At 31.2% G+C, this 26,663-nt stretch overlaps 2 protein-coding genes across 3 annotated transcripts; one reads left to right on the forward strand and one right to left on the reverse strand.

Moving 5' to 3' along the window:
* Window positions 1-1,371: 1,371 nt before the first annotated feature.
* On the forward strand, window positions 1,372-8,360 carry LOC131936475 (uncharacterized). Its single transcript, XM_059293490.1, has 17 exons — window positions 1,372-1,497; window positions 1,684-1,744; window positions 1,915-1,976; window positions 2,353-2,430; window positions 2,573-2,786; window positions 2,910-2,995; window positions 3,106-3,185; window positions 3,381-3,455; window positions 3,631-3,748; window positions 4,043-4,097; window positions 4,421-4,532; window positions 4,625-4,758; window positions 4,915-5,092; window positions 5,279-5,364; window positions 5,500-5,575; window positions 5,787-7,206; window positions 7,319-8,360. The coding sequence occupies exons 1-17, from the start codon at window positions 1,470-1,472 to the stop codon at window positions 7,438-7,440; spliced, it is 2,985 nt and encodes a 994-aa protein (XP_059149473.1). The 5' UTR covers window positions 1,372-1,469; the 3' UTR covers window positions 7,441-8,360.
* Window positions 8,361-8,447: 87 nt separating this feature from the next.
* Window positions 8,448-25,678, reverse strand: LOC131936440 (rho GTPase-activating protein 45). 2 transcript variants are annotated; one of them, XM_059293419.1, is made up of 30 exons: window positions 25,556-25,678; window positions 23,730-23,938; window positions 23,438-23,581; window positions 23,040-23,127; window positions 22,179-22,239; window positions 22,011-22,071; window positions 21,496-21,633; window positions 21,301-21,365; window positions 19,576-19,620; window positions 19,409-19,474; window positions 18,840-18,920; window positions 18,573-18,719; window positions 18,385-18,462; window positions 18,188-18,247; window positions 17,736-17,929; window positions 17,373-17,473; window positions 17,059-17,259; window positions 16,880-16,962; window positions 16,649-16,777; window positions 16,417-16,554; window positions 16,245-16,301; window positions 16,016-16,134; window positions 15,660-15,740; window positions 15,470-15,551; window positions 15,206-15,299; window positions 15,038-15,086; window positions 14,788-14,842; window positions 14,156-14,231; window positions 13,524-13,652; window positions 8,448-12,418 (listed from the first exon to the last, which is right to left on the reverse strand). In XM_059293419.1, the coding sequence occupies exons 2-30, from the start codon at window positions 23,896-23,898 to the stop codon at window positions 10,455-10,457; spliced, it is 4,755 nt and encodes a 1,584-aa protein (XP_059149402.1). In that variant the 5' UTR covers window positions 23,899-23,938; window positions 25,556-25,678; the 3' UTR covers window positions 8,448-10,454. The 2 variants fall into 2 exon arrangements, with proteins under 2 accessions (XP_059149402.1, XP_059149401.1); XM_059293418.1 differs by lacking the exons at window positions 13,524-13,652; window positions 19,576-19,620; window positions 21,301-21,365; ... (5 more) ...; window positions 23,730-23,938; window positions 25,556-25,678 and having other exon boundaries at window positions 19,409-19,484.
* Window positions 25,679-26,663: the final 985 nt, after the last annotated feature.

Below are 26,663 nucleotides of genomic sequence, written 5' to 3' on the forward strand. Positions count from 1 at the left end.
ACCTATACTAATCTAGATCTATATTCAAAATAGTTTTATTATTATATAATTATAATCAATACTTAATTTACTATTTTACTCATTCTATAATCTATATTCTTACTTACTTAAGTATTAGAATCTTTGAATCCTAACTTTTAGTTAAGTTAGTTAGATCTACTACTTATTACTTCTTGTAAGACACACCAAATTTAAAAAAAAAATTCATTGTTTAGTAGAATCTAATATTCTAATTAATTATTAATAAATTATCTTATTGTACTCTACGCCGGCCTAATAGATATAGACCTAATCATTACTAATTAATGGAGACAAGCGAGTTGACGAGATTCCTTCCATAGTGTTGTTGTCATGGAATAAAAATGTGCTTTTTAGATTTAGACCGTAAAAAAAAATAAAAAATAAAAACTTAAGCCTAAAATTAATTTAGAAATTTTATATTCTTAGAATAAATGCTATAAAACTTGCAAATCCAGAGAACTTGAAAATAATTTGTTGTGTTTAAGGCTACATTTCTATTTATTTTCATCAAGCCTAAGTTATAACCGGATGTTTCACTTTCGTAAGACAAATATTGATTGGCTGTACAGTAACTTAGTGATCGATAACTATTTGTTTACAAAACTTTGCAGATCAAGTTTTTAAATAACATGCAAATTTAAAACCCCATGACCTAGTTTTCTATTTTTAGCTTACAATGTGTACAATAAAATCTATGGCAGCCTATCCAATAGCAGGATGCCATGTTTATGTCGCCATTACACGTGAAAACCAAATTGTTTTTGCTTTTTTTTAAATTTTTATTTAGTTACCGAAAATATTAAAAACATCAAATACATCCAATCTTTAGTAAAGTCCGAAAAAAACCAGACAGGCAGGATTTTATAACCATATTAATTGTAAATACGCTGTGCATGATTTTTTAATGAATTTATACACCTCTCAAATACCTTTGAGACTTTTCTCGCTGGTGTCCATTAGCCTATGGAGGTAATCCATAACAACCATAAGTGAAATCATGCTCTTTTGATGTTTTTTAACATTCTTCCCCCCCCCCCTCTATTTAGTATTTAGCCTACTAAAATCAGCAATAATACAAGCAAAAAATATAGGCCTAAATAAGCTAATTCAAGTTATTAGTTAATTCATATCTTAGACTCTATATTATATTGGTGTTAAAATACATACATTTCTATTTGGAAACTTATAATATTAGCACATTCATATTAGCACAAAATCAGGACAGTTGGGGATGAGTGTAAATTAGAGCAGCGTTAACTTGTACTTGTACTTATTGTCAGTTCTTGTTGTTGACAGCCTTTGTTAAAAATGTATTTGATCTTGAATTCATAGCTTTGTTTTTTTAACAGATTCAAACCAGGAGGAACTACTAGCTATTCTTCTTAATATTACTTAGCCTTGGCAAGTTTAGACATACCCTCTCAACTAATGTTACAGTCCTAGCTGAAATGGCTACTCTTTTTGGAGCAGATTTTGGTCAGTATTTAAATGTTATAATTAATACGAAGGGACTATAATTTATATGTATAGAAATAATCATAAAAGTGTATTTTTAGCAGTTCCTAGATCAATTTATTTACTACATTTAAATGTGTTAGTACTGTTAGTTTGCTTTAAAAGAAATTGTATTAATAGCTTTTATAATGTTTTAATTGTTAATAGATGATTCTTACCAAGGATGGGAAGCTAAACAGAATGACAAAGGAGTTATCTACTTTGTAAAGTAAGTTTGATGAAATTTTTATTCAAATAAATAAAATAAGTAAGCCCTACGTTATCAGCTTGTGGGAATTTTTGCCTGTAAAACTTAGTGGACAAATTATTACTTCATATTTCCTATATTTCTTACTCTGATTTAGCTTTTATAATGCCTGTTTTATTTCAATGTTTTAGCAACTCACAAGAGATGACAAGTTGGGTGCACCCATACCTTAAAAAAATCTTGGAAGAGCTAGGTAATAATGCTCAAGAAAGGATTTTTTTTTTACACTACCCCCGTTTTTCCTGTCTACAGATATCTCATTTTGACCCAAGTTATAAAATCTGCTATACATATTTTATGAACTGTATAAATTATTGTGTTATAATTCTAAAAAACCACAAGAAGATGAAATAGTTCATTATAGTTTTGTAATGGCTATTCTCCTTGAGAAATTAAAATTTGAAAACAAAATCTAAAGTATAGCATAAAATATATTTAATTGTTCAGTATAGATCATCTGTAATAACCTGGATAAATGAAATTGAAACTTTTTATGTTCTTTACTTGTCTCACATTAAATGAAAGCATAAGATTTTATAAAGTTTTGAGTGATATTTTTACATTTTTAGATACAAATTACAGCCCAGTAAAATATGCTGCTTATAGAACTGCCATGAAAATGAGAGATTTACAATGCAAAACTGGAAGTAAGTTTAAAAAATATTTTAAAATCAAGTGTTGATAGAGGCTTTTAATTTTTCTGTATTGACGTGTGAAATTTAAAAAGGTATCCACTGAACCCAGCTAAAATTAATCTAAGAAAAAAAAATGTCATTTTTACTATTTCAGTTCAGTGGATCAGTATCACTGCAATGAAAAAGGTGTTTGCAGACCACGCCCACCACGCTATCAATGATGACCAAGAAGCTAGCATGTCCTGCTCCCAAACTCTTGGTATCCTAGAAAGTATTTTAAAACAATCATATCTAAGTCATCAACATGAAGCTGAGATTCCTAGAGCTGCAGATGTTATTCTTAACCTCATGATGAATCTTTATGATGTGTAAGATGTACTGTGTTGTGTAATTTATTATTTTCTTTGAATGATCAATGTGTGTCTTATATGAATGATGGATTAGCATATTTTAAGTAATAGTATTATTAATTTTATTATTATTTCCTTTAGAAATCGCACTGGGAAGTTGTGTTGTAGATCAGTTAAAAATGCTTTGATGGCACTCTGCAAAATTAAACTTAATTTGAAGTATAAAAGTAAGTAATTAGTAGTTCAAAAGTTAAATTTTACACAAACTAAAGTATATAAAAAAAGCAGACACTTCTAGCATAAACATCTTCTCACTATTTATTTTTTTTTTCTCCAGGTTTTTTCATGTATCTTAGAGATGAGCAGCAGAAAATTAAGCGAGAAAATTTAACAAATTTTATTGAAGATCTAATGCAGGTAACATTAATTTGAGGAGACTATTTTGTGTAATGTTTTCAATTGTTAGTCTGTGGTCTCAAATGAATAATTTTTGTGTACGCATAATTTATCTCTTCTATAGCAACTTACTCCAACCAATTTAACTTAACAGTACTTAAAGGTGAAATATTGTTCTTATCATTGTGAGTTTGATTTCTATCATTTTTTCCCTAGATAACTGATCTTGTGAATGAAAGTTCTGCTTTTGGAACAAGTATTCTAGCTGCTGTTGATAGTTGCTTTAAGTTTGTAAGTATTTATGTTTCAAATGTTTTTATACCTGTTTTCCTAGCATACTTTTATATATTCAAAGGTAATCATCACTTTTAATGATAAGTAAAAATAAAATTAGAAACTTTTACTTTTAATACGTTTCTAAAGACCAATAGCAGTGGCTGTGTAATAAACACTTTTGTTTGTTTAGGTCAGCGTGACGGAGAGTAATGCCATCAGTAGAGAAGATTTTTATTCCTGGTTGTTGCATGAGCCACAGACTTTTGTTTGGTTGCCAACACTACATCGAATTCAAGCTACAGAAACAGGTGAATATCATAATTACAGGCTTTTGTTTTGAACTAGTTTGTACAGTTTTTATCACTTAAAATTAATACAATAGATTTAAACTCATTTCTAGTTTCCTGTTAAAAGGAAAGCATACTATTTTTTTTTAAATGTTCATTTTTAAAGCTGAAACTTGTTTTATTGTAAACTATTTTACTATTACCCAGATTTTTGTATATAAAACTACATCCAAAATGTTAAAATCATGTTCACAAATATAAATTAGGCTATGTAAAATGAAAGATGAAGTTAATGTAATATTTTGTGTGTTCTAGTTCAGCACAGTGTGCGATGTTGTGTATGTGAGAATATGCCAATCATTGGTTTCAGGTAGGTAATATAAAAGTTTGATAATTTATGTTCTCATTAGGTTAGCTTTTGTCAACTCTACTTCATATCAACTCTCTACCCTATTAAAAAAACTTAAGATCTATACAAGGTTAAATAATATCTTAAATATTTTCTTTTCTTAACCTACACCATAAAAATATTTGACAAAAATGAGCTAAAGGTTTTACTAAAACTGCATTCAGATGTTGTTTTAGCAGGTATAAAAGTTATTTTATCCAGCCCTTAAATAAACTAAGGTTGTCTCCCTATGCTCTATACAAATGTCCTTGTCTTTATAATATACATACCTTGTATCCCATTAGATACAGATGTCTACAGTGTTTTAAATATGATATGTGTCAAACTTGTTTTCTGCATGGCTTAACCTCACATGCACACAAACTGAAACACCCAATGAAGGAGTACTGTTTTCCTGTAAGTGTTATAATTCTAGCATTCGAAGTTTATAATAGTTGATTTTTATAAAACCTGTTATATTTGTATACATTTTAATGTATTCTTTATAGGTTTCCCTCATAGACAACACAAAAGCCTTGTTTCACATCATAATGAACAGACTGAGCAGAAGACATCGTTATCAACAAAAAGTCAACTACCTTCCTGTGGATGATTCAACTAATGCCGAAGACAACTTTGACTGGTCAGTGCTTTATGTGGCAATGAGGAACAATTTCTTTTAAGAGAAAATTCTCAACAGGACAATATTAATTAGCAGTACCTGTTAAAAAACAAATTATTTCTTTGATGATCTTTAAGATTTTTTATACTAAATTGTAAAGTGAATTGTTTTCAACAGGCAACCAAAATACTTCCATAATGACCCTGAGGCCTGTAATTCTCCGTCCACTGACTCAGGCCTGGCTGTGGACACCAGTGGCCCAGACTCACAGTCAGATAGATATTTTGTGGAAGATGAAACTAAGCCAGACTTACACAGCCCATCATCAGACCCACATCAAACTTCAAGCAGCTCAGTATGTCTCAAAATATTTGATCTTTGACAGTTATACAGCAGAAATAATTAACATTAATAATAAAGTATCCATTGTTTTTTGTAGGAACAGCTTGCAGGTGTAATTTTTGTTTTGTACTTATATAAACAGTTTGAAATCTGAAGTCATTTTTTTAATGAGACTAAAATTTATCAAATCCTCCTACAGGCCAATACATTTTTATCAAAAGAAAGTATAGAAGCTCAACAAAAAGAAATGGCACAGAGAATTGAACAGTTACAGAATGAGAATAGGTATTGAAAATATTTAGGCTAAATATTGTTTTAAATCCTGTATTATTATTGTAGCATTTCAACTATGCAATACTGTAGATGCTACATATTTTAAAACTATTTTAAATGAATTAACAATCAAAATGTGTTTTCCAGAACATTAAAGATGAAGCTAAATACATTACTGAAATATTATGATAATCTAAATTTATCAGAAGCCGAAGATGATATGGTAAGTTTTGTTTCATTTGATAACGATCTTCCTGCTATGGAATAGCTGTAAAGATATGCAGCTCTACAGTAGATGATAAAAATAGAATTATAACTGACACCTACAAACATGTTTCAACTTAGGCATGCAACAATTTAAGTAATTCAAGTTATGTTTGTCTTGTTCTTAATTTATGTGTTCTAGACCTTTCTTTTTTACTGCTATCTTTCAGGAGATTCCTCGTTCTTCACCATTTAGTCCTATACTCAGTATCAAAGAGTTTCCTGATGAAATAGGGGATAGCTCAGAGAATGCTCTATACCATATTAATACGCTGTCTATTGTTGGAACTTCTACTCCAATAGGTCATCCAACAATTGAGTTTGGCACAAGCACGCTAGATAATCAAAACTCTTCTGCTCTAGAAGGAGACACAGTCAGTGAAAATGTTGTGCAGATACAGCTGCCAGAGGATATGTCATATGAAAATTCTACTTGCCTTGCTACACTTTGTGATGTACAGGTAACTGAAAGAACTCTAGAGACAGACAAAATGGAAGAGCCAACTGAAAGTGGACAAAGTACTGAATCCAATTGTTTATTACCTCCCCCACAAGATGGCAACATGTCTTTGGTGATTCAGGAACCAATAGTAAACACTGACAAAATAACCAGTAGTAAACATGGAGAGAACATTCTATCTTCACAGATCAAATTAAGGGAAGGTACTACAAATGAAAGGGAAAATACTTATGACAGTGACTGTGCTACTAAGTCAGGTCAGTTATTATATCAAACCTGTGACATGTCACTCACTTTGGAGTCAACTGAAAAGTCAACAGATGGCACAGAATGTGTGACGGTTGAAGGAGATGTGTCTACAGATGATGTAACTAAATCAAGTCAGGAAAGGGCTGGCTGTATATCTACAAGTAATGCTACACCCAATTTGACACTGGGGACTAGAGCGTGTAATCCATGTCTTATCTTTAGCTCATCCTCACTGAGAACCCAAGTAAAGACACCTGAAACCTTTCACCAAAAGCAGGTGAAGCAAAGAAAACGTGGAGACACATCTGAATCCTATCTAAAGCCATTTGATGAGAACACTCACATTGAACTCAGTGAAATATTTGCAAACAATGTAACCATGTCCCCGTCGTTCACTCATCATCATGCAATGAACTCAAATGAACCTTCACCAAACAAGAGAGTTCACAAGAGAAACAAACTAGAACCTGTTCACATGTCCACACCTGTTCATATCTCTCAGTCAGCTTTACCCAGCTCTTGTGGTACTCACAATTCACATTTAGAATCAAATAAGGAAAATCAGCCTGTGGTCTTGTCTCATGGAAAACTGTTCAGAACAGCTGAAGAAAAAACAGCTAAAATGACACCACTATCTTCCATACCTGCTTGGCAGAGGAAAAGACTTCTAATGAGTAGTAAGTTGAGAGCAAACAACACTGTTGGTAATGAAACTTGTGACACCACTGGTACATTATCATCCTTGTTTCAAAAAGCTGAGGTCATTGGGAAGATGATGAATGGCACAAGCACTGAACCAGAGGGAAAAGATGAGTTGCAGGACTTGATTAGGAAGTTAGAACAAGAGTGTAAAAGTGACACTGACTCTCTTAGCTATGGTGGTAAGATTTTTCTTTACAATGTTTCTTGATGGATAAAAATGACTTTTTAAATTATTGGAAATATATTTTTAGCCAAATATAACTATAAATTTTGTTTGTTTGCTGTTCTCAGATTTAAAGATAACTGAACCAGTGAATAAGTGTCAAGATGATTGTAGTATGCTTAAGGCAGTTCATACCATAGGAGATGCCATGACTGATCTTGTCCAAGCGTCTACGCATTACCAGAGTTAGTCAGTGACATGGACTTGTGTCATTATGAGGATTACACACCTAACCTGAATTGTTTGAATATTTGTATAACTAAATTTGTTTACAATTAGGCAGCTTCAAATGTCAAATATTTATAGTTTATACTGGGTTTAACACGATAGTTTAAACTTTTAGATTTGATCTGAATGAATACTTACCATTTGTACATAAATATACATTTTTAAAATTTGAATGGTATTACAATCGTAAATTGAATTTTGAAGCTTGTTGAAAAGTTTCCACTACCAAATCTTAAAAACCCATTTTCATGTAAGTTCTTCTGTTAGAAAGTAGTATTTCTGCATTATTTATTTTCCGTGTAAAAGCTTCATTGAATATCATTATCATTCACAAAATCCGTCCATAATTTAAAAAAAAAAGGTTTGGACTTATTTGTTGTAAGAAAATAGAAAAATGCTGAAAACTAGTTGAGACTTGGCACACATTCTGTGTCCAGCGTGCATATCACCAGCACCAATTAAAACCCCTACATACATATTTGTAGATGTCTGGTAATATAACAGTTGCTTGTATACAAGTTTTTGAGAAAGTACATTTACTTTTTATAAATCATGTGCGAAGTAAACATTGCGATTAGAAAAATGTCCTGTGTATAGTGCTTTTCATATACAATTTTTTTAAGTGATCCATTTGATTATAATTATACTTTTCCATTTTCATTGTTAAAATGCTTTATTTGTAATATTTCTACTTGTTGCAATTTATGCAAACATTTTGTGAGTTGTCTCTTTAGAAACTTCAGCTATACTCACACATTCCACAGCAGGCTCTCAGGTTAATTAATGTGACATGAAATTGTACAATTCAAGTTCCCTCAAGTAATTTTCTTTTAGTAATAATTGTCTGCCTGAATTGTATACACTTTAATAAAAAACTTGAAATTTCAGTTCAAATATTAAATGCTGGAGTTTATTAAAATTTATTTATTTTGTGCTTCATTTCAGCAGTAAAATAAGAAACTAAGTCAGTATTGCGTAAATGTTTATTATTAAATACATGTGTACATTAAGAAAATGGTTAGTTATCAAACAGTTATCTGAACAGTCACTATTATGTATCAGATGATATGCTGATATCAAATTATAAATAATCTAAAAAATAGACGACCAGGATGATTTCACTTACATTTTTAAATTGTGCACTTATCTTGTTTTCTCTCTTATACCATTTGAAATTCGTTTTTGAATCATTTTTCATCAACCCTTATTTAGGATTGCCTAAAAAATACAACTGATGATTGCCAAATATCTTCTAGACTCATCATAGTAAAACCTCAATAATAAGTACATTCAGCTTTAAAATATAAAGCATTCAGCCACTACTGAATGATAGTTTTGATACACCTAATGTACCCATATTTCAAGTCAACATCTTCTTGTCTTTTTTTTTACAGCTCAAATTTAAAAAAAAAATCTGAAGTGGCAAAAGTAATTAATTATTTGAACACACTAAAATCTTTTTTAACTAGAAATGTATCTGGAGATACAGTAATATCTCCAAACTGACTAGATCAATAGCGTATTGAAGAATAAGTCTACAATTGACAACACTATTTTACCAACATTAAAATAAATTGGTAGATTAAAAATTATGTAATCTATAAGCTATATTGCATTGTTTATAGGATAATAATTAATATCAGTATATTCCATTATGATCAGAAACAAAAAGGAAATGTTTCATATACTGTATAAAAATGAATGAGATAATTTTGTCAAGGTTGTACCTAAACTATAAGATGGTTGTGAGGTGAAGCTGAGACTTGTACATACTAAATTTGCAGTGCTTGTGTTAGGAAGGCTAAAAGATCAGAATAACCAGTGCATCAATAAATACTTTGGTTGTAATATAGGGGGGGGGGGGTGTTTCTAGATAACTAAAAATGTTAACAATTGATTACATCCCTTAAAATGTCTAATTTATAACAAAAATGCATTATCTTTATAAAGTATAACAAAAAATTGCCTTCAAATTAATGAAAGATTTCTTGCCTCTACATTTGTTTAGGGGACAATGTTCTAACATCAAAACAAAAATTAGTATTGGTAAAGTGGTTAGCAAACAACCAGTTTGAAAGTTATTTTAAAAAAAAAACACTTGAACATTCCTTATAATTTGAGTTTCAGAGTGGTTGTTAATGCAGGCAGTTGCATAAATGACCTTATGAATGAATGAGATTTATTAGAATGTGAAAATTGAATGAGTTGCTATTGAGAAAAGGTGTAGATCTCTAATGTTTACTTGTAAATGGTACATGAACACAAATAAGTCTAAGTTCTAAGCTTATACATGACATCAACTATGAAATAAGTAACAGAAATTTAAAAACTGAGTCCATATACAAATGGCTAGTCAGCTCAATACAAGGTATCAACAAAAAAAAGATCAGTACATTAAAACAAATTTATAATACAATAAAAATCTAACCTGATAAAGGTTACTGCAAAAATAAATTTATAAATATAAATATACATCACAATTGAAATACATGTTTTTTCATATTTAAAAATTCTTAAAAGTTGGCAATGATATCACAATTAAAATCAAGAATTATGAAAAGATTGATAGTTTATTATTTTTTTTTAAATTATGGGGTTAAATACCCATCATTCTTAAAAATGTGTCACAGTTTACTCACAACACCATTTACAAGTTGATTGTCTACTTTTAAAGAAGAAATGAGTATTTTATTGAAGAATGAGATTCAACTGTATTAGCTCACTTTCACTATACAACTTGATCCTGTTTGTTATTTAAACTTGCGTGGTAAGTATTCTTTTCATTACTTTAATTTTCATAATCTAAATTCTATACAGACAGATATTACAACTTTTTGGTACCAAAAACAACCTCATTTGTAAAAATAAGATTAGTTGTAAATATATAATAAAGTAATACATTTTGTTCATAAAAACAAAGGCTAAAAAAATACTAAAAATGTTTAATAAAAGTCATGTGCTAATGCTTGACAGGTTTTAGACAAACCTGGGTGTCCTATCTAGGGAGAGTTTACTACTGGATGTAGGGGTAGTGGCTGAACTTTGGGATGGCTGTGCAGAGCCAGTCACTGGGGGCAGCTGAGCGGGTCTTGTTGCCAGGACCTTCCCGGTGACTTGACTAGGTGAGCTGGATTTCTCTGGGTGCACTCTCTGAGGACTTCCTGTCAGGGAGCCACCAGCGGCAAGAGGTTTTCTCTGACCTGGTTTTACAGAACGACTAGATGATGATTCTCCAGATGGGTGCCTGTGTCTGGGGGAGGATGACTGCGATGACGAGGGTGATGAGCTGTTTGTGTCAGCCTTAGGTTTGGTGTCTGCCGGTGACTTGAAACTCCTGGGTGATCCAGTCAATTCTCCACCCTTTCCACTGCTTTTTCTCGCTACTGATGTACTTGGTTTGTTAGACAGTTCATCAGTGGGCTTACTAGTACTGGTGGTAGTTCTTGAACAGTGTTGTTGACTTTGGTCAGAAGTAACTGCAGTGGTAGACTTTATCCCTGAGACTGATTTCACTAGTGGAGAACGGCTTGTAGCAGATTTAGCTGTTGCTGCAGTGTATGATCCAGCAGATGACTTTGATGTGGTGGGTGTCGTAACAGATGCAGATTTTTTAACAAAGCAGGTAGAAGGCAGAGTTCTCACCCTTGATGGTAAAGATTTGGTTTGCACAAGGCTGCTCTCCCCTGCAGCTGGAGACACCTTCTTTGCATTAGACTGAGATGACTTAGGAGAATTATTCTGCCCAGTGTTGGATCCTGTTGATCTAGTGGGGGATCCAGAGTTTATGGTGGGGTGGGGAGTTTTTTGCTCTTGACTAGCTGCCACCACTTGAGAGGATGTTGCCTTTAGACTCTTCTCCTCAATATTTTCTTTGATATCAACTCCAGCATCTTCACTCTGACTGCTAGGTCTACTTGACAGAGCACAGCCTCCACTAACAACATCATCAAAATAGCCAGGCCTCTCATAGAACACTGAACTGTTTTTATCCCTGTCCAGGCTCTCCTGTGAAGATGTGCTTGAGGTTCTCAAAGTGCTAACTGATCCAATTTTTGCATCTGATATAATTGCCTTCACCAGTTTTCTTTGTTCCTGTCTGAACTTCTGTGCCCTGTTTTCTAATTCGTTTTGTTTGCTATCTGCACTACGTGGTATAGTGGGACTGGTAGGAATTTTACTAGGTAGCTCTCTTCGTTTGATAGTGGGGCTTGCAGGTATAGTGACTGCAGGGACTGTTGCATCATCCAAGGGGCCGTCTCCACAAGCTGAACCTGATGGCTTGCACCATGTTGGTAGCGGAACTTCCTCTAGCGTTGATCGTCTTGTTGATGCTCCTTTAGACAGCGATGGCGTAGTTCTGGCACATGGTGGACTGCCGACAGCTGGCGCTGTTTGAGCAACACTCCCCTCAACTGATGATTCTGAAACAGTGCCTTGTTCTGATGAGCCTTTTGGTCCCTGTAAAGGCGGACATGGTGAAGTTGATGCTATAAATATCCCTTTATAAAAATCACTACCAGATTCTTCTGAAGGTGGTGGCTTGGTTAAGTATTTGATATTTTCTAGCTGTAAAGAATGGAGTTTCTTCTTTGCTAACTCTTCATTGCCTTTTTTCTCCTCAGACAGCTCATCATCTACAACATTTTCTTGATCCTTCGTACCATCCAACACATTAGTTGGATCAACCTCTCCACCTTCTGAATGCTGAGCTGGTGAGAAATGAGCAGGTGACATCATGAGAACAGAAGCCATCCCAGCAGCACTAGTTGAAAGAGCAGCAGCCATGTCTGAATGTAGGCCTGAGCCAGGTACAGACAGGGAGGAGGAGAGGTGACTCCTGGCTGATTTGGTGACAAGGGGAGATGATGCAGATTTTGTTACAGCTGGTTTCAGACGTGATGCAGGGTCAGAGGTGTAAGGATTGGAATCTAATCTTTGCTCTGAAAAGTAAAATAAAGTTCATTTAATCCAATAACAAATGGCACTATCATTACCTGGAGATGCATAATGTCTGTTAACCTTGTCATCAGGTTTGTACACTAACCTAACAGTTGGTTTTTAAAAAAAGAGTTTCTATTTTTTTTTTTTACAATATTATTTAATTCACATTTTAAAGATATTTTGAAGCATCTAAATTAACATTTAGTTTGAGACTTTTCAAATGTCTAAATATCAAGCCATGTTGTCTAGACATACATTTAAAACTTGTTCTCAAACAATAATTTTCAAAACTCATTTTATTATTGATTACAACAAAAACAACCTGAAATAATGAGATTATACTAATATCACCATAAACCAATGTCAGTAACTATGACCATGTTCCTTTTAAAAAATAATCAAGCAACAGATTATTGATGTAAGGAATGAAGGAAGCACAAGCAACATGCCAACTGCCCAGTTACCAAGGAAATAAAACTAAACATTTACTTATCTAAAACAATGGCTAAGGTTATTTTACAACAGATATTTAATGGAAATATCGTTTTCAAAAATGTACTACTTAAAAATTTGAAGCCATTTAATTAAGTACTTTTCCTGCCATCCTGTAAGCCAACCTTGCCATCACCAACATGCACTGAGTTGAAAACCATTTTAAACATACCAAAAAGCAAAAAAGATTTTTTTTTATTGCATGAACTTTCCATTGTATCAAAATGGCAGGTTGGAAAACCTCAGTGCTGAAAATAACATGTTATTAGCTCAAAGTGCAAAAAAATAGAAGATGAAAATTACATACCTACATTTTAAAAATTCTATTTTTTATTTCCACAATATTAGATACATTGTTTAAATTAACCTATCTACAAAGTAATGTGGATGTTTCTTGTGTGGCCTTACATACTTCTAGTCTAAAAAATGTGGATGTGATACAAGAGGATTGTGACTAAAGTTCACTTGGGCAAGGATAACACACCTCTTTAACACCAAATGTTTTCAAAGAAAAGGATACCAAGTGTTAAAAGACACACTTTATATTTCTCTAAATTCTAGTGAATATATTATTCAAGAAAAAAATACATGGGTGCAAGGTGAGAAAACTACCTTGTATACAATTTGGAGTCAAAGCCAAACTTAATGGATCAGATTGAGGTTTGGAATGGTCAGGTAAAGGAAGTTCATGGGGTCCCTCATCTTCATCTGACCTGCAATCTGACCCCTCAAAGTCTAACCCTGTCGAGGTAATATTATTATTCTATAACAATATATTGACACGTTATGTTGAATGCATTCCTTTTTTAATCAATCACATATATATTCAAGTCCAGCATTCAGTTTCTTTCAGCAGTTCAATGCCACATTTTTAAAAATTAAAAACAAACATTTATCATGCTAGATGCCTTAACATTTTCAAATAAAAAAGAAAGGTTCAACATGCAGTTAAACATAAAATATTTCAAGGATAACTAAAAAATGCATACAATATAAATAAAAACATAAATCATTATCAAGTTTATTATGTTTTTAAAGTTGATTGATACTTTTGAGAAATGTAAATATATATATTTATTACTAGCAAAAATTTAAAACTTTATCAGATTATTTCAAAATGAGTAAACAAGATATGAAAAAAATGATTGACTACAGTATCTAGACAATTTGTCAGGACATGTACTTCATGCTGGCATTCATTCACAGGTCATGAATAAGCCTAAGTTGACAAGACTGATAATTACCATTAATTGCTAATGAATGGGGTTCATTTCTGTCCTGACTCACAGTGCCAGGAAGAACAGACTCACAAGACCATGGCTGTAAAAATCAACATCCATATCAACAGAAGTAAACATCAATTTCTTCTCAACTAAAATAGGCACTAGCATGCTTAAAGCTGAAAGCACACACAGATTTTTGAACATTTCTAGCTGGGCAGCTCATTAAATACTAGTATTTTAACATACCAGCTTGTGAATGACAACTCAATTGTAAAACATGATAGCTTTGTATCAGTATTATTACTATTTTAACAGTTAATCTAAAAAGGTTTCTTCTTCTTTTCAATAGATTCAAAACATTTAAATGTGTATAACGCATTGATTTAACAGATTCTGTGCAGGATAAACAAAAGACATCAAACCACAGAAGAAATTAAAAATCAAACCACAGAAAAATTATATCCAGTCAGGCTACATGAACACACCCATGTACATAGTTGTCTTTAACTTGATTGTTATTAAAAAGGTAAAAACATGAAACCTTTTCAAGAGATTTAATATTTAAATAAAGAGGATTTTAAATAAAAGTTATGGGAATAAATTAGTTAATGAAATGATCAGGACCAAATATTTTTGCTACACTGTCTACACACCTGGACATTAGCAGCAGATACAGCCTCCAGCTGGGTAGAGTCAGCAGTACCAGTTCTGTTTGACAAAAAGTTGTTAGTCTTAGGGTGAGTAACAGGAAACAACACAACATGAACTACACTGAAACAGATTAGCTTGCTACTAACATTTTAAATATTATTTTTTATTTCTAAACAGTTGTGAAAGTTTTCTGACACTTATCCACCCTAGACTGATTACAGCAATTTAACATAAGCAAATAGAAATACTTACTTAGCAACATCAATGGCTACAGTTGGAGGTTGTAATGTATTTCCTTGAACTAGAAAAATAATAGTAATTGTTAGATAATTTTAAAAGAAAGCAGTTAGTCACCATTAGGCTGATTGAAACTTAAAACATGTAATGATAAGAATCAATGAAAAAGACAAGTTAACCTACCAGACACAGGAGCCTCACTGGTGCTTTGGCTGAGATTCTCTACAGGAGTTTGTAGAGGAGCTACCTGGTAATCTTCACTGGGCCCAAATATTGACTGAAAATAATTTGATCTTTATATTTCAACTAAAAACTTCACCCTTATTGATTGCTTACAGCTACTTTCTATATTTCTTTCAAGACATCCTCCCACCACAGCCAGCCACTATACCATTACAAACACTGAAGTAAAGCTCTGCTGGGCTTTGATGAGCAAGAAAAACTTACATGAGCATGAGTGATGAGAAGTTCTATTGCACGAGTTTGATGCGGTGTGTCCACTAGTGACGCTAATGAAGCTGATCCCTCACTACAAACAAATACAAATCAATTTAACCTTCAGCATAAAAAATTAAAATATGGGAGTTTAGTTTTAATACATGATTAAATATTTTTATAATTTCAGCAAACAACTTACAGTGGCCTTAGTAAAGTGGGTCCAAAAACAATTCCCAAGTTACTGGCGCTCATTTGGTTGAACTCAGAATGTGATGCAACCCTAAAATAGAAATGTCAGAGTTTTCTGTGGTGTATAATGGAGCAACCATGTTTTAAATGAAGCCTAGGGATTTAACTTTTAATGCTTTTTGTAACAGGATTGTTTTCAATAGAACAAAACAATGTGAGAATTTTTATTATTTTAACAATAATAAAATAAACATTTAAAAGATATAAAAACCTCTATGATAAAGATTTTAGATGTTAAATATTAAAAAACATCAACGTTGTAGTAAATGTACCTCTATAAATTAACATAATAGGAAAAAGAGTTACCTTAACAGATGATGTATGAGAACAGCACAGGTGCGATGGTTGGAAGAAGGAAGTTTAGCCACTACATTCTTTAAGTGATCTATAAGAGTTTCACCTTGCAGCTGGCCCGACATGTTTTCCTTGAAAAAACAAATAGGCAATTATATTTTACTCAATTCCATTACTAAATAGTTTAATAACAGCCTTTAACTATTAGGTTGTATGTAACATAAATGTTAAAAATTCTCACCTTAGCGCAGTGAATGAAGTCTGAATAAAGTCTAAATGTTAATAAAGGCTCAGGCAACTGAAAGTTAAGATAAACCCGAAGTTAAATCATGCGCATGTGGTAATTAAAATCAAAGAGTGTTGAAAAAATAAAGAGAAATACTAGATGGAAAATCAATAGTTTTATAACTCACCTGTCGTAGGTATAATTTAAGCACATTGGAAATAACATTTGGATGAATTTCATCTAAATCAACAGCCTCTGGATCCATGTCAAATTTTTGGCAAAGATTTTCTACTTTACTTTTTACACCAGATACACGATAAATGCCCTGTATGAAAATTATTAAACATTTTTACTTTAGCAACAAGTTTCAAATAAATTAATTGCTAATGATTAAGAAATCAATCAGATAAATTCTTCACCTTGATCATTACTCCACGTTTCTCAATCTCTGTCAAACACTTGGATACAATGGGTGGAACTTTGGTTTGAAAAGTGTCAACTTGTTCTTGAAAATCTACTCCAAATGTTGTATTTCTTCTAACTCGATTCTTTGAGGAAAAATAACATTTTAAAAAGTTTTAATGAACAGAACAGTGGGTCAAAGAATTTAATAATTAGTATGCCTAATTTAAATAATCAATCAAGTTTACCACAAGTGACTGAGGAAGATCCAAGGTATCATCTACAGCAACAGTCCTTGTCCTCTTCAAATGCTGGCTTCTTTTATCTTGACCTAGGACAAATGTTTAATTAGCTGAACCTCATCAACATTTACAACCAAATTACAACAATGATAAACGCCTGAGTAATTAGAGCAGTTTTAAAGTACCATTATGGGTTGCAGCAAGTATTTCCTCTTCTGTTAATTCATCAAGAGATTGACTAGATACAAGTCGTCTGGTGGTCCTATGTGGACTCCCACTGGGAGAAGACTCATGTGATTTAGAACTACAAGAAGCACTGTCAGTATCTGAGGTAGTTACCCCAGGGATTTGCTGGCCCCAAGCTTTTACTGGGATTCGATACTTGTCTGAAATTAAAAAATAGTTTTCCAATTATGTTCTGACAAAAAAAAAAAAGACTAAAAAAAAAATAATTTATAAATTAAATTGTTTTGACTGCCACATTAAACTGTTTCAATACCTCTTCTAGGGGATGTTACAGGAGAGCCTTCAGGTGAATGGACATGGTCTGACATAGATCCATTTGAATGATAACTTTCTTTACGTGTTTCTTCTGATACTCTGCCAATTAAAAACATTTTTAACTTTAAACATGACAATGCGATCACATATCTTTGGTAATTTTTTTCTTCTTTAATGTGCATTTTAATACTTTGTAAATTGACCTTTTTTTTCATGTTCTTTGCATAATTATGTAATAAAAATATTTTGAGTTTACAATTACATCACAAAATAATGAACGCTGGCTAACTTGATATAGTATTAACCGATTGAATTGTATTGGTAATTATAATTAGGATTTTTAAAAGTGTTTTTTGTTTACCTCTGTCCTTGTACATAAGGCTCAAATATAAAAACATCAGGAACATAAGCCTTATTAGTGCCTGGAAGTCTACGAATATAATCAGCATACTGGCTTCCTGGTTCATAGCTCTTGCTGCTTTCACTCAAGGTTTGATATTGGAGAGGGAGTGGAGATATTATGGTGTGGTATAGCTGAAAGATTTCCACTGTTACCTAGACATCAGATGTACAACAAATCATGAGCACAGCTACACATGTAGCAATATTAAAATGTTATCAATGTTTTCCTTTTGTTTTGTCTTTAACCACACTACTGTATGCTGATAAAGTCCACTGTACATATAATTGTCTAAGGATACTAAAAACTATCTGCTTTTATTAAAACAAGTTATTCAATGACTCAACTGTAAAATCAGATGTATAGCTATTAAGTTTTCTATTTTTTAACCAAATATACAAAGGCAAACTTACGTCTTTAATAACTTGGTCACAAAGTTGAATTTGTTCTCTAATTCTTCCCAGCTGTGAGCTCTTAAAAATCAAATACAATATTCTCATAAATATTTAAGTTCACAAGCAAAACAGTAGATGTTCCTTCTGCTTTTTTTTATTTTAAAAAGTGGTTTGTTTGCTCACACTGATAATGCTTATGATGAAAGATAACTTACTTTAACTTTTATAAGCTCTGATTGTCTCAAATTAGCTTCTGCAACACAAGCTTTATATGTTGTTTCTGCCTCTGCAGCCTGAAAAAAAAAAAGATAAGTTTAAGTTTAAACATTTTTAAAACGTAAATATTTTGGTTATTTCAAAGCATAAAAACCCAAATCTGTATTCAATTGTTCTTAAAATTGACCTTATGCATGGCTTCTTCTTCTGCTTTTCTTCTTTTCTCTAGTTTTTCTCCATCAGCTTTGAGGGCTAAGTCATGTGCTCTCTCATGGTCTTGCTGTCTTGTCATGTAGAGAGCTTGAGCTTTTCTTAGGTTTGTCACAGCATCAGTCTACAATTATAATTAAAAAAACTTCCAAGTGTCAACAAAATAAACAAGGGTCTTAGAAGAGATTATTTTTAAAACTATTTTAACTAAAATCCGTGAAGACTTTTAAAAAAATGTAAGCACCATTTTTCTACATTCCCGTTGCCAGTTCTCCTTGACAGACTTGTACACTTTATCATGCTCCAGTTTCCTGCTTGTTAGGGGCTGTAAGGCAAGGAATTATGGGCTATCAAAACAAATTCTTTATTTACATTGCAGACTTAACATAACACAAAATTTAATTGTCTTAGTTTACCCATCCCGTATACCACCTTTTCCCAAAAACATAGCTCCGCCTACTCTGGTTCTAGTTTGTGAAACAATCTTCTTAATAAAAATAATAAAATAAAAACTATCTATATCTGAAAATATATTCAAAACTAAACTATAACAACAATTATTTAATGACCTCCTCAAAATTTCTCATTTATCTATTATATTCTCATTCTATCTCATTTTATATTATTACTATTTCTTTATTCCAAATTTTTGAATGATAAGATACTACTATGCCTTTACTACTCGTTGCTTTTTTTAAAAATGCTGTTATTATATTATATGAAAAAGACCTCCATGCCTACTGTTGTTACCATAATTAAATAAATAAATGAATAAATAAATAACCTAATTATTTATATACCATAAAAACTCACTTCAACAAACTTATGTGATTGGAGAACACTTTGAGTTGCTTGTAAATTGCCTGCAAACTCCATGTCCTAAATTAAAAAGTTCAGATTAGAATAACAATTTGCACATTTTAAAGCATTAACTTTTTTAAAAAACATGCATTTTTATTTTGTTTCTATAATTTTTTTACCTGAGATAAAGCAGTGCAGTAAATAGACTGAAGTGGTAGGTATCCCTGTGGTAAAGAAATGAAAACAATATCTTTGTGTACAGTGTTTTTATTACTATATTATTACAGAATTATAGGTAATATCAATATCAATAAAATAGTTAATGGGCCATTCATTGGTAATTGTTTATATTTAAAAGAATTAAGCAAATATTAAGTATAAATTTCTACAAGTAATTAGATATATATTAAAATAAAATGACATAAGAGGATCATTGTTTGTTAGTTTTTAAGCATTATTATTAGTAGAGATTAATCTGTTAATATGAAATAAAATTATTTCAAGGTATGCCATTTATTATGCTATCCAAATATTATGTATCTGTGTTTGCAGGGATACACAAATTAATATAACTATACAAGCATGCCAGTTTCTACAAAGCTGCTTTTCATAATTACTATTTTCCAAAAGCAATTTTCAAAGAGGAATACAATTAATCAAGAACAATAAAATAAATTATGTGCGTCAAATTCAACAAAAGGTATTTATTAACAACTTGGCTAATACTGCTGGAAAATTCACAATAGATTTTTTTAAGGAACATTATGCTATATGGTTCCTAGCAATCCATTTTTAAAATTGGTAGTGTTGCTTTGAACAAACATTACATCCTCTTCAATTTTTATTTTGAATTTGAATACATTTTTGAAAAAATTTGTAACATTACAAAATTTGTATCAAATTGTTAAAAATTGTAATTCATAATGAAGCCATATTTTATATATGTATCACAATCTCATACCAAATATTGACGCTAAAATTATTTTAAAAAACTTCACTGCTTAACTTTTCTACTGAGAAAACAAAACAACAGCTTAAATAATTACAGCATACAATTATAAAGCACATTCATTTCACAACACAATATAATGCTACTTAAGCATTTAAAACAACAATAATTTTTTTCAATCAGTGTGTTAAAAATCCAGAAATTTCAATTTCACACACCATATCACTGATAGACAGCCCATATATTTAAAGGTATGTAAAAACTATTTCACGAATGACTTGTGATCATGTTAGCAAGTTACTGTTACCACTGCTAATGTTTTTAATTATTGTATTTGTTATTATTTCTGATGAAATGATTTGCTAAAATTTTGAACTATTGATGTTAAAACATTTTAGAACAAGGAAAAGGGTTATGGGCTAAGAGGTAAGTGTTCAAAGGGTAAATACAAACATCAACAATGACTTTTGAAAACAATAAAAAAAAGAAAAGCTCAATAGTTAAATGCTGAAATGACTCAAAGTATGAAAGATTATTCTTCTTTCAATATTTATGTTCATAATGTCCTTAGAAATTTTTTTAAAAATTATTTTAAAAACAATGGGAAAGATAAAGTAGAACAATATTTGGATTCCTTAAAGGGAACTAATCAACTAATTGAACACACTTGATAGTATATGCAATAGTTACACAGCATATAACATGTAAATGGCACATCTAAACAAAATGTTGGAGCTTACCTAGTTCCAAAAATTTGGCTTTGATTTAAATTAATGTGTTAGTAAATGAGAGTTTTAGTATATCTAGCCTGATGTTAAAACATTCTATCAAAACTCTACTTACTAGTTAATAAAATAAGTGTATTATACTACTATGATTATTATAAGACAAAAGCAAAAGAATTAGTTTTATTACAGCTTTTTTCAAAAGTAGGAGTATTTTTATTTCAACCTACCTCTTTTTTTAAACTGTGCTGTACTGCATTAGCAAGCCTAGACAGGTTTTTGGCATAATCTTGTTCTGCATGAAAATTTAATTTATTACCAGTAGTCATAAATTGATATAAGATGTCTTAATTTTTTATTTGTATTATCTTTATAGTAATTATAGTGTGAGTAGTTTAAAAGAAATTAAAGAATATCTTTCTTACCTAGCTGAACTTTCTTTTCAATGTATACTATAATATCAGAGATATATTTTGACCATACTTTAGCTCTTTGCAAGGCAACGTTTAACCCATTATCAAGGTTTACTAAAATACGATCCAAATCTTCTGGTGTCAAGGTAGCTGGTAAAAAATATTCATTTTAAAAAATTAACATAAAAGCCAAATAATTACTTTATTTATTTGTAATTTTTGAATAGCTTAAATGTATAAATGCTAGTTCTTCTGTTCAATAATTATTTTAGACATATTTTTTTATAATAACAAGCTTTTAAATATTCACTTGAATGAAGAAAAAATAAATTATTTTCTTTATATATGTTAGCACCATTATTTTATCAAGTAAAGTAAAAGTGTGGATAGCTCATATCATTTTAGCAAAAGTATTATGTTTGGTAAAAGTGGTTGAGATTTTGCTTACGTTTTGATTCATGATGGAAAAAGTAAAGTCAGACACTATCAAGTTAAATAAGAGCTTCTAAAAAAATTAAATTAATTACCAGCTTCTATGGTCTTTTCTTCAGTGTCTTCTTTTTCATCTGCTGTTATGTTATTCATTGACTGATTGATAAAAAAAAAAACAAGTTATTTTAAAAAGATATATTTGAAAAGATGATAATAATATATTCCATGATATATAGATATAAGAAATTGCTCAAGTAAATTACCCTTGCTTTTAAATCCATGACCAACTGTGGACCCATGTCACCCATCAAATACTCAGAAACACTATAAACAAGAAAGTAGCATTATTTGTATTCATTTTAAGAAATATGAAAAACAATAAACAAAATGGTATCTTGAAATTGTAAAAAGAGTTTTTTTTACACTTAACTTGAAAGATAAAGCAAACTTTAGAAAACATAATAACAAACTGGGATATAATGTAATACTTCAAATTTATGTTAGCACCAAGTTTTTGAAAATAAACTTGCTAAGTAAAAACTATTGTTTTTTAATTAAGCAATGGGGTCTTAGCGCATTCTATTGCAATGTCTTAAAGGTTTAAATTATATTTAAAAAAAATTACTAGTACTAAAAAATTCAGAAGTACTTATTTTTATCAACGGTAGATCAAATAAACTACATGCTTATTTCGGTCATAGGGCAAGCCTTTTGTTTTTTTGGAAACATATTTTTGTATTTTTAAGAGGCAGTTTGACTGATTTTATATACCACATTTTTTTTTATCTCTATCAATTAAGTTATATAATACTATATTTTGGAATCTGTATTGTGTACCATCATGGCTGAATGGAGCCATCATACAGTGACTTCAAAGGTTTCAGGATTCGAAACTGAGAATTGCTGCGGATTTTTTTTTAGTGCAAAATCTATTTTTAGCACATTGTATCTAAATTATGGTTATTGTTTGTGGTGGGGTTATTTAGAATATAAGCACAGTGTTTCATTCATCGAAAGCCCATTGGTGGAAATAAATAGTTTATTTTGTCTACCATCGAGAGAAATAAGCCCTACTGACTTCTCAAGGTTAGATTTTAATAACTTTTTCAATTTTCCAAATTTACCTGCTACTGAAGGCATATGCAAGCTGGTCTATAGCATCACAAAAGTCTTGTACATAGCTCTCAAGCATTTCTTCATTGTATTTGTGATCTATTGAATAAAAAATAGAGTGTAAATCACAATTAACTTAAATTTCTATATGACACAACACCCAGAATAGACAAACAATAGCTAAAAACAAGAAAATATTGCTTAAACATCAAGAAGCCAGGAAGACTTGTGCCCCATAGGCTTGTGAAGATGATATACAAGAAAAAACCCAACTGAATTTTTAAAATTTTGTTGGGAAAACTTTTTTGCACAATCCTTCTTAATAAACTAATGTTTAAATATATAGCCTAAAATTTAAATAAGATATAAATTAAAAGGATTTTCTGAGCAATAAAAAATAAAACAGTACCTTTAATCAAAGTTATTAAACATTTTGCAGCAGTGAAGATATCTTGGGACTGTAAGACTGGATAATTTTGCATAACTGGATTCAAAACCGAGAGTACTTCTCCTAATCCTTCATGTATTATAACACGTGCATCTTCTTCAGGATCTGAAAACCATGTGTTCAAGTTACATTTTTTTTAATAAACAATTGGTACATCAGCTAAAACTAAATTCAACTTTAAAACAATCTGTTGAAATATTTTTAAAATTGCCAAGATTTTTATTTGTTAAAAAGATTACAAATTAAAACATACCTATTCCCTCTGTGAACAAAAGCTTCAACCTTGCAAGTGAGTCAGAGAATTTTTTGACATCATGGGTAAGAGATATAATCTCATCATGATCTATTATATTTGGACTTGATGGCTCATTTGTAATTGTTCCCAGTGAGTTGCTCTTTTTTGGTATTTGAATAGACTGCATGGTGGAGGCTTAGTGCAACTCAATCAAATTTGTATTCCTGCTAGAAAAGAATAACTTGAGTAAAAGGATAGGAAAAAATTACTACTCCTACTGAATATAAATCGTAGAAAGAATAATCCCCAGAACCAAGGTTACTCTTCTTAATATTTGGGCAAAGTTCAAAGGTTTAGGGCCTACATTTTATTTTTAAATATCTAAGATCTTTTTCTTTGGCTTAACAGGAAATTACCTGATAATGGGTACTTTCTTGTATAAATGAAAATGGACAGAGAAATAGGAGATAATGAAAAACCTTATTATGGTGTCACTAACACATCACCACTCAGGTATAGTGCACAGATGGGTGGTAAAGTTACATGCCTTTGATTTTAAAAATTACTTCTGCAAAATGTATGCCATATACATGGTTAAATGAATAAGTTAATACCACAGGTTCAAACATTTGTTTTCTTTTTTAAGGATCTACAATTATTTCTAATAAAAGATGCGACAAGTACAATACAATATTTGTATGGTACCAATTTTTATTATGTGACTTTAGGAGGATGGATTACTAGAGATTTTATATTATATGAATGATGGTTTCCGGAAAAGCTATTTCATGTTATCTGGGATAAGGGGTTGGTTAAAAAGTGTGCTCATATAAATGTCTTAGCCCAAATATAGTAGTAGTGTAGTAAAGCCAATCCATAAATGACATCAGGCTTTTTAAAACTAATTTTACCTCCCCCTCCCCATCATCTCAAAAAACCAGCTAGCCCCCCCACCCCCCCCCCCCCCCCAGCACACAGGGGTATTTATATAAGTGAAGCCAGACAATAGACTCTTCAAAGTATAGGTGTGTTTGGCTATTTGCTGTCTATGGTTACTGTTAATGGTCAGAAATTAGGGTTAGGTCTATGGTAGGACTTGGGTTATCCTATAAAAACTGTAAATAACATGTTAAAATTCAACTTCTAAACTTGCTTTTAAAGATGCAAAAGTGTTATGTTACACTTTATGAACTCCCAATCCCCTTCACCACTGAGTCAAACACCTCTCCCCACCCTCTCCTCCTAGGAGTGTGACATTAATAGACGACCCTAAGTGTCTAAGTTATATGAATAGACGTGCAGGTCTAGTAATAATGTAAATTACTAAATTAAGTTTTAAGTTAATAAGTAGAACTATAAATAATAGATCTACTACTTGTCTGAATAATATTAATAAAGTATAGGCCTAAGTAGAAAGTCACAAATAGCAAGGATTGAATTGAGAGTATTTAATTTTAAATGAAATAAAAACCCATTCAGCCTTAGCCTATTGTTTACTTTATTGAATACTGATTAGCCTTTTAATTTTTAAGATAGGCCTAATCCTTTTAATTTGTGTATTTTAATAATAATTTTATTAATATTAGGCCTATACGAGCCTATACGATACTAATACTAGAACTATAGGCCTAATAATTTTTTATTAATATTATAGATTTCTGAGTAGACTCTATTAATAATTAATTTAATTAGGCCTAATAAATTAAAAAATAATGAAATTAAGTCAAAAATTGAAACTTTTTAAAGTTATTAAAGATTATGCACAGGGGCTTAAAGGGTATGCATAAATAATTGCTTATATATTTCTAGTACGGGGGTGCTATATTTAAACAACAATTGCACACCAGTCGATTCAGCAAAGCCCCAGAGGTGGAGGTGAGCAGTAGTATGCAACTCTTCCAGGTACAACTAAAAAATCTTCAGCCATCTTCCTGATAGTGTAGTACAGTCATACTTTCATACGTGCCAGGTTTTCTAAAACAATGTAAAAAAGTGTAAAATATTTTTTTGTAATATTAATAAGTGCTAAGATTAATTATATTAACATGAAATAAACCTGGATTTTCATGCAAATATAAAAAAAAAACATCTTTAAATTAACTCACGTATGCTGCTTACAACAAAATGTTGCATAAGCTGCTAAAATACGCTGATCGTCTTGGAATTAAGCCTTTTAAATTACACTTCAAATTATATATATAAATTTTTTTTTATAGACAACACGTAATTATGTTTAAGTTATACTTTGTATTCATATGGAATTAATAATCTTCTAAAACCAAATTAATGTTTAAGAATTAAATAAAATTAATCGTATTTTCCATTGCCTAATTCTAAATTTACAAATTGGCATTTAGCTGTCACGTGATTTATGACGTCATATGGGGGGGGGGAAGACTAGTGAGTTTTCCATCAAGCTCACAGGAGCAAGCATAGCCTAAACTCTAAACCTGAGTAAAGAGAGCCCCTCCACCAAAGCATCCGCACTTATTTATTTAGTTCTTATAGGCCCCTACTCTGCATTGTTGAATATTTAAAATTCAAAACTAGTTCAGTTGACCAACACATTTTTCACTTATGCTCTAAAGACACGACATTGAAGACTGTATTATGATTTATAATATTAAAATTTAATATGTACCATGATGCCCATTATTAAATTCCAAGGACCTGTACAGACATATTAATAAATTAAACAGTAAAAATGTAGAAAGTTATAAGTCAAACATCCCGCAATATCATCCCGATTTTGTTGCAAGAGTAACCACTTTTATTAAGTATGCAGCTTACATTGTGTATATACTATATACATGACACTGACGTGTTTTATACTTCAATTTATAAAAAAAAATATTTTATTTATTGCAATTTTTAAGTTTTACAACTAAATTGTATCAATGAAATTTAAAGTGCTTTAACCAAACGAAACTTTTCCATGCTCAACAAATGCTG

This window comes from Physella acuta, unplaced genomic scaffold, assembly GCF_028476545.2.
Source record: "Physella acuta isolate Inbredline_101_S28 unplaced genomic scaffold, ASM2847654v3 ptg000178l, whole genome shotgun sequence".
Taxonomy (NCBI): Eukaryota; Metazoa; Mollusca; class Gastropoda; family Physidae; genus Physella; species Physella acuta.

Excerpts from the sequence above, each read along its gene's own strand:
- LOC131936475 (XM_059293490.1), top strand. The coding sequence starts at position 1,470 with ATGGCTACTCTTTTTGGAGCAGATTTTG. Across the intron at positions 1,745-1,914 it reads GGAGTTATCTACTTTGTAAA|CAACTCACAAGAGATGACAA; the intron begins GTAAGTTTGATG and ends TCAATGTTTTAG. Across the intron at positions 4,533-4,624 it reads TGAAGGAGTACTGTTTTCCT|GTTTCCCTCATAGACAACAC; the intron begins GTAAGTGTTATA and ends TATTCTTTATAG.
- LOC131936440 (XM_059293419.1), bottom strand. The coding sequence starts at position 23,898 with ATGCAGTCTATTCAAATACCAAAAAAGAGCAACTCACTGGGAACAATT. Across the intron at positions 17,930-18,187 it reads GTGACCAAGTTATTAAAGAC|GTAACAGTGGAAATCTTTCA; the intron begins GTAAGTTTGCCT and ends TCTGATGTCTAG. Across the intron at positions 16,302-16,416 it reads TTAAATTATACCTACGACAG|TTGCCTGAGCCTTTATTAAC; the intron begins GTGAGTTATAAA and ends CTTAACTTTCAG.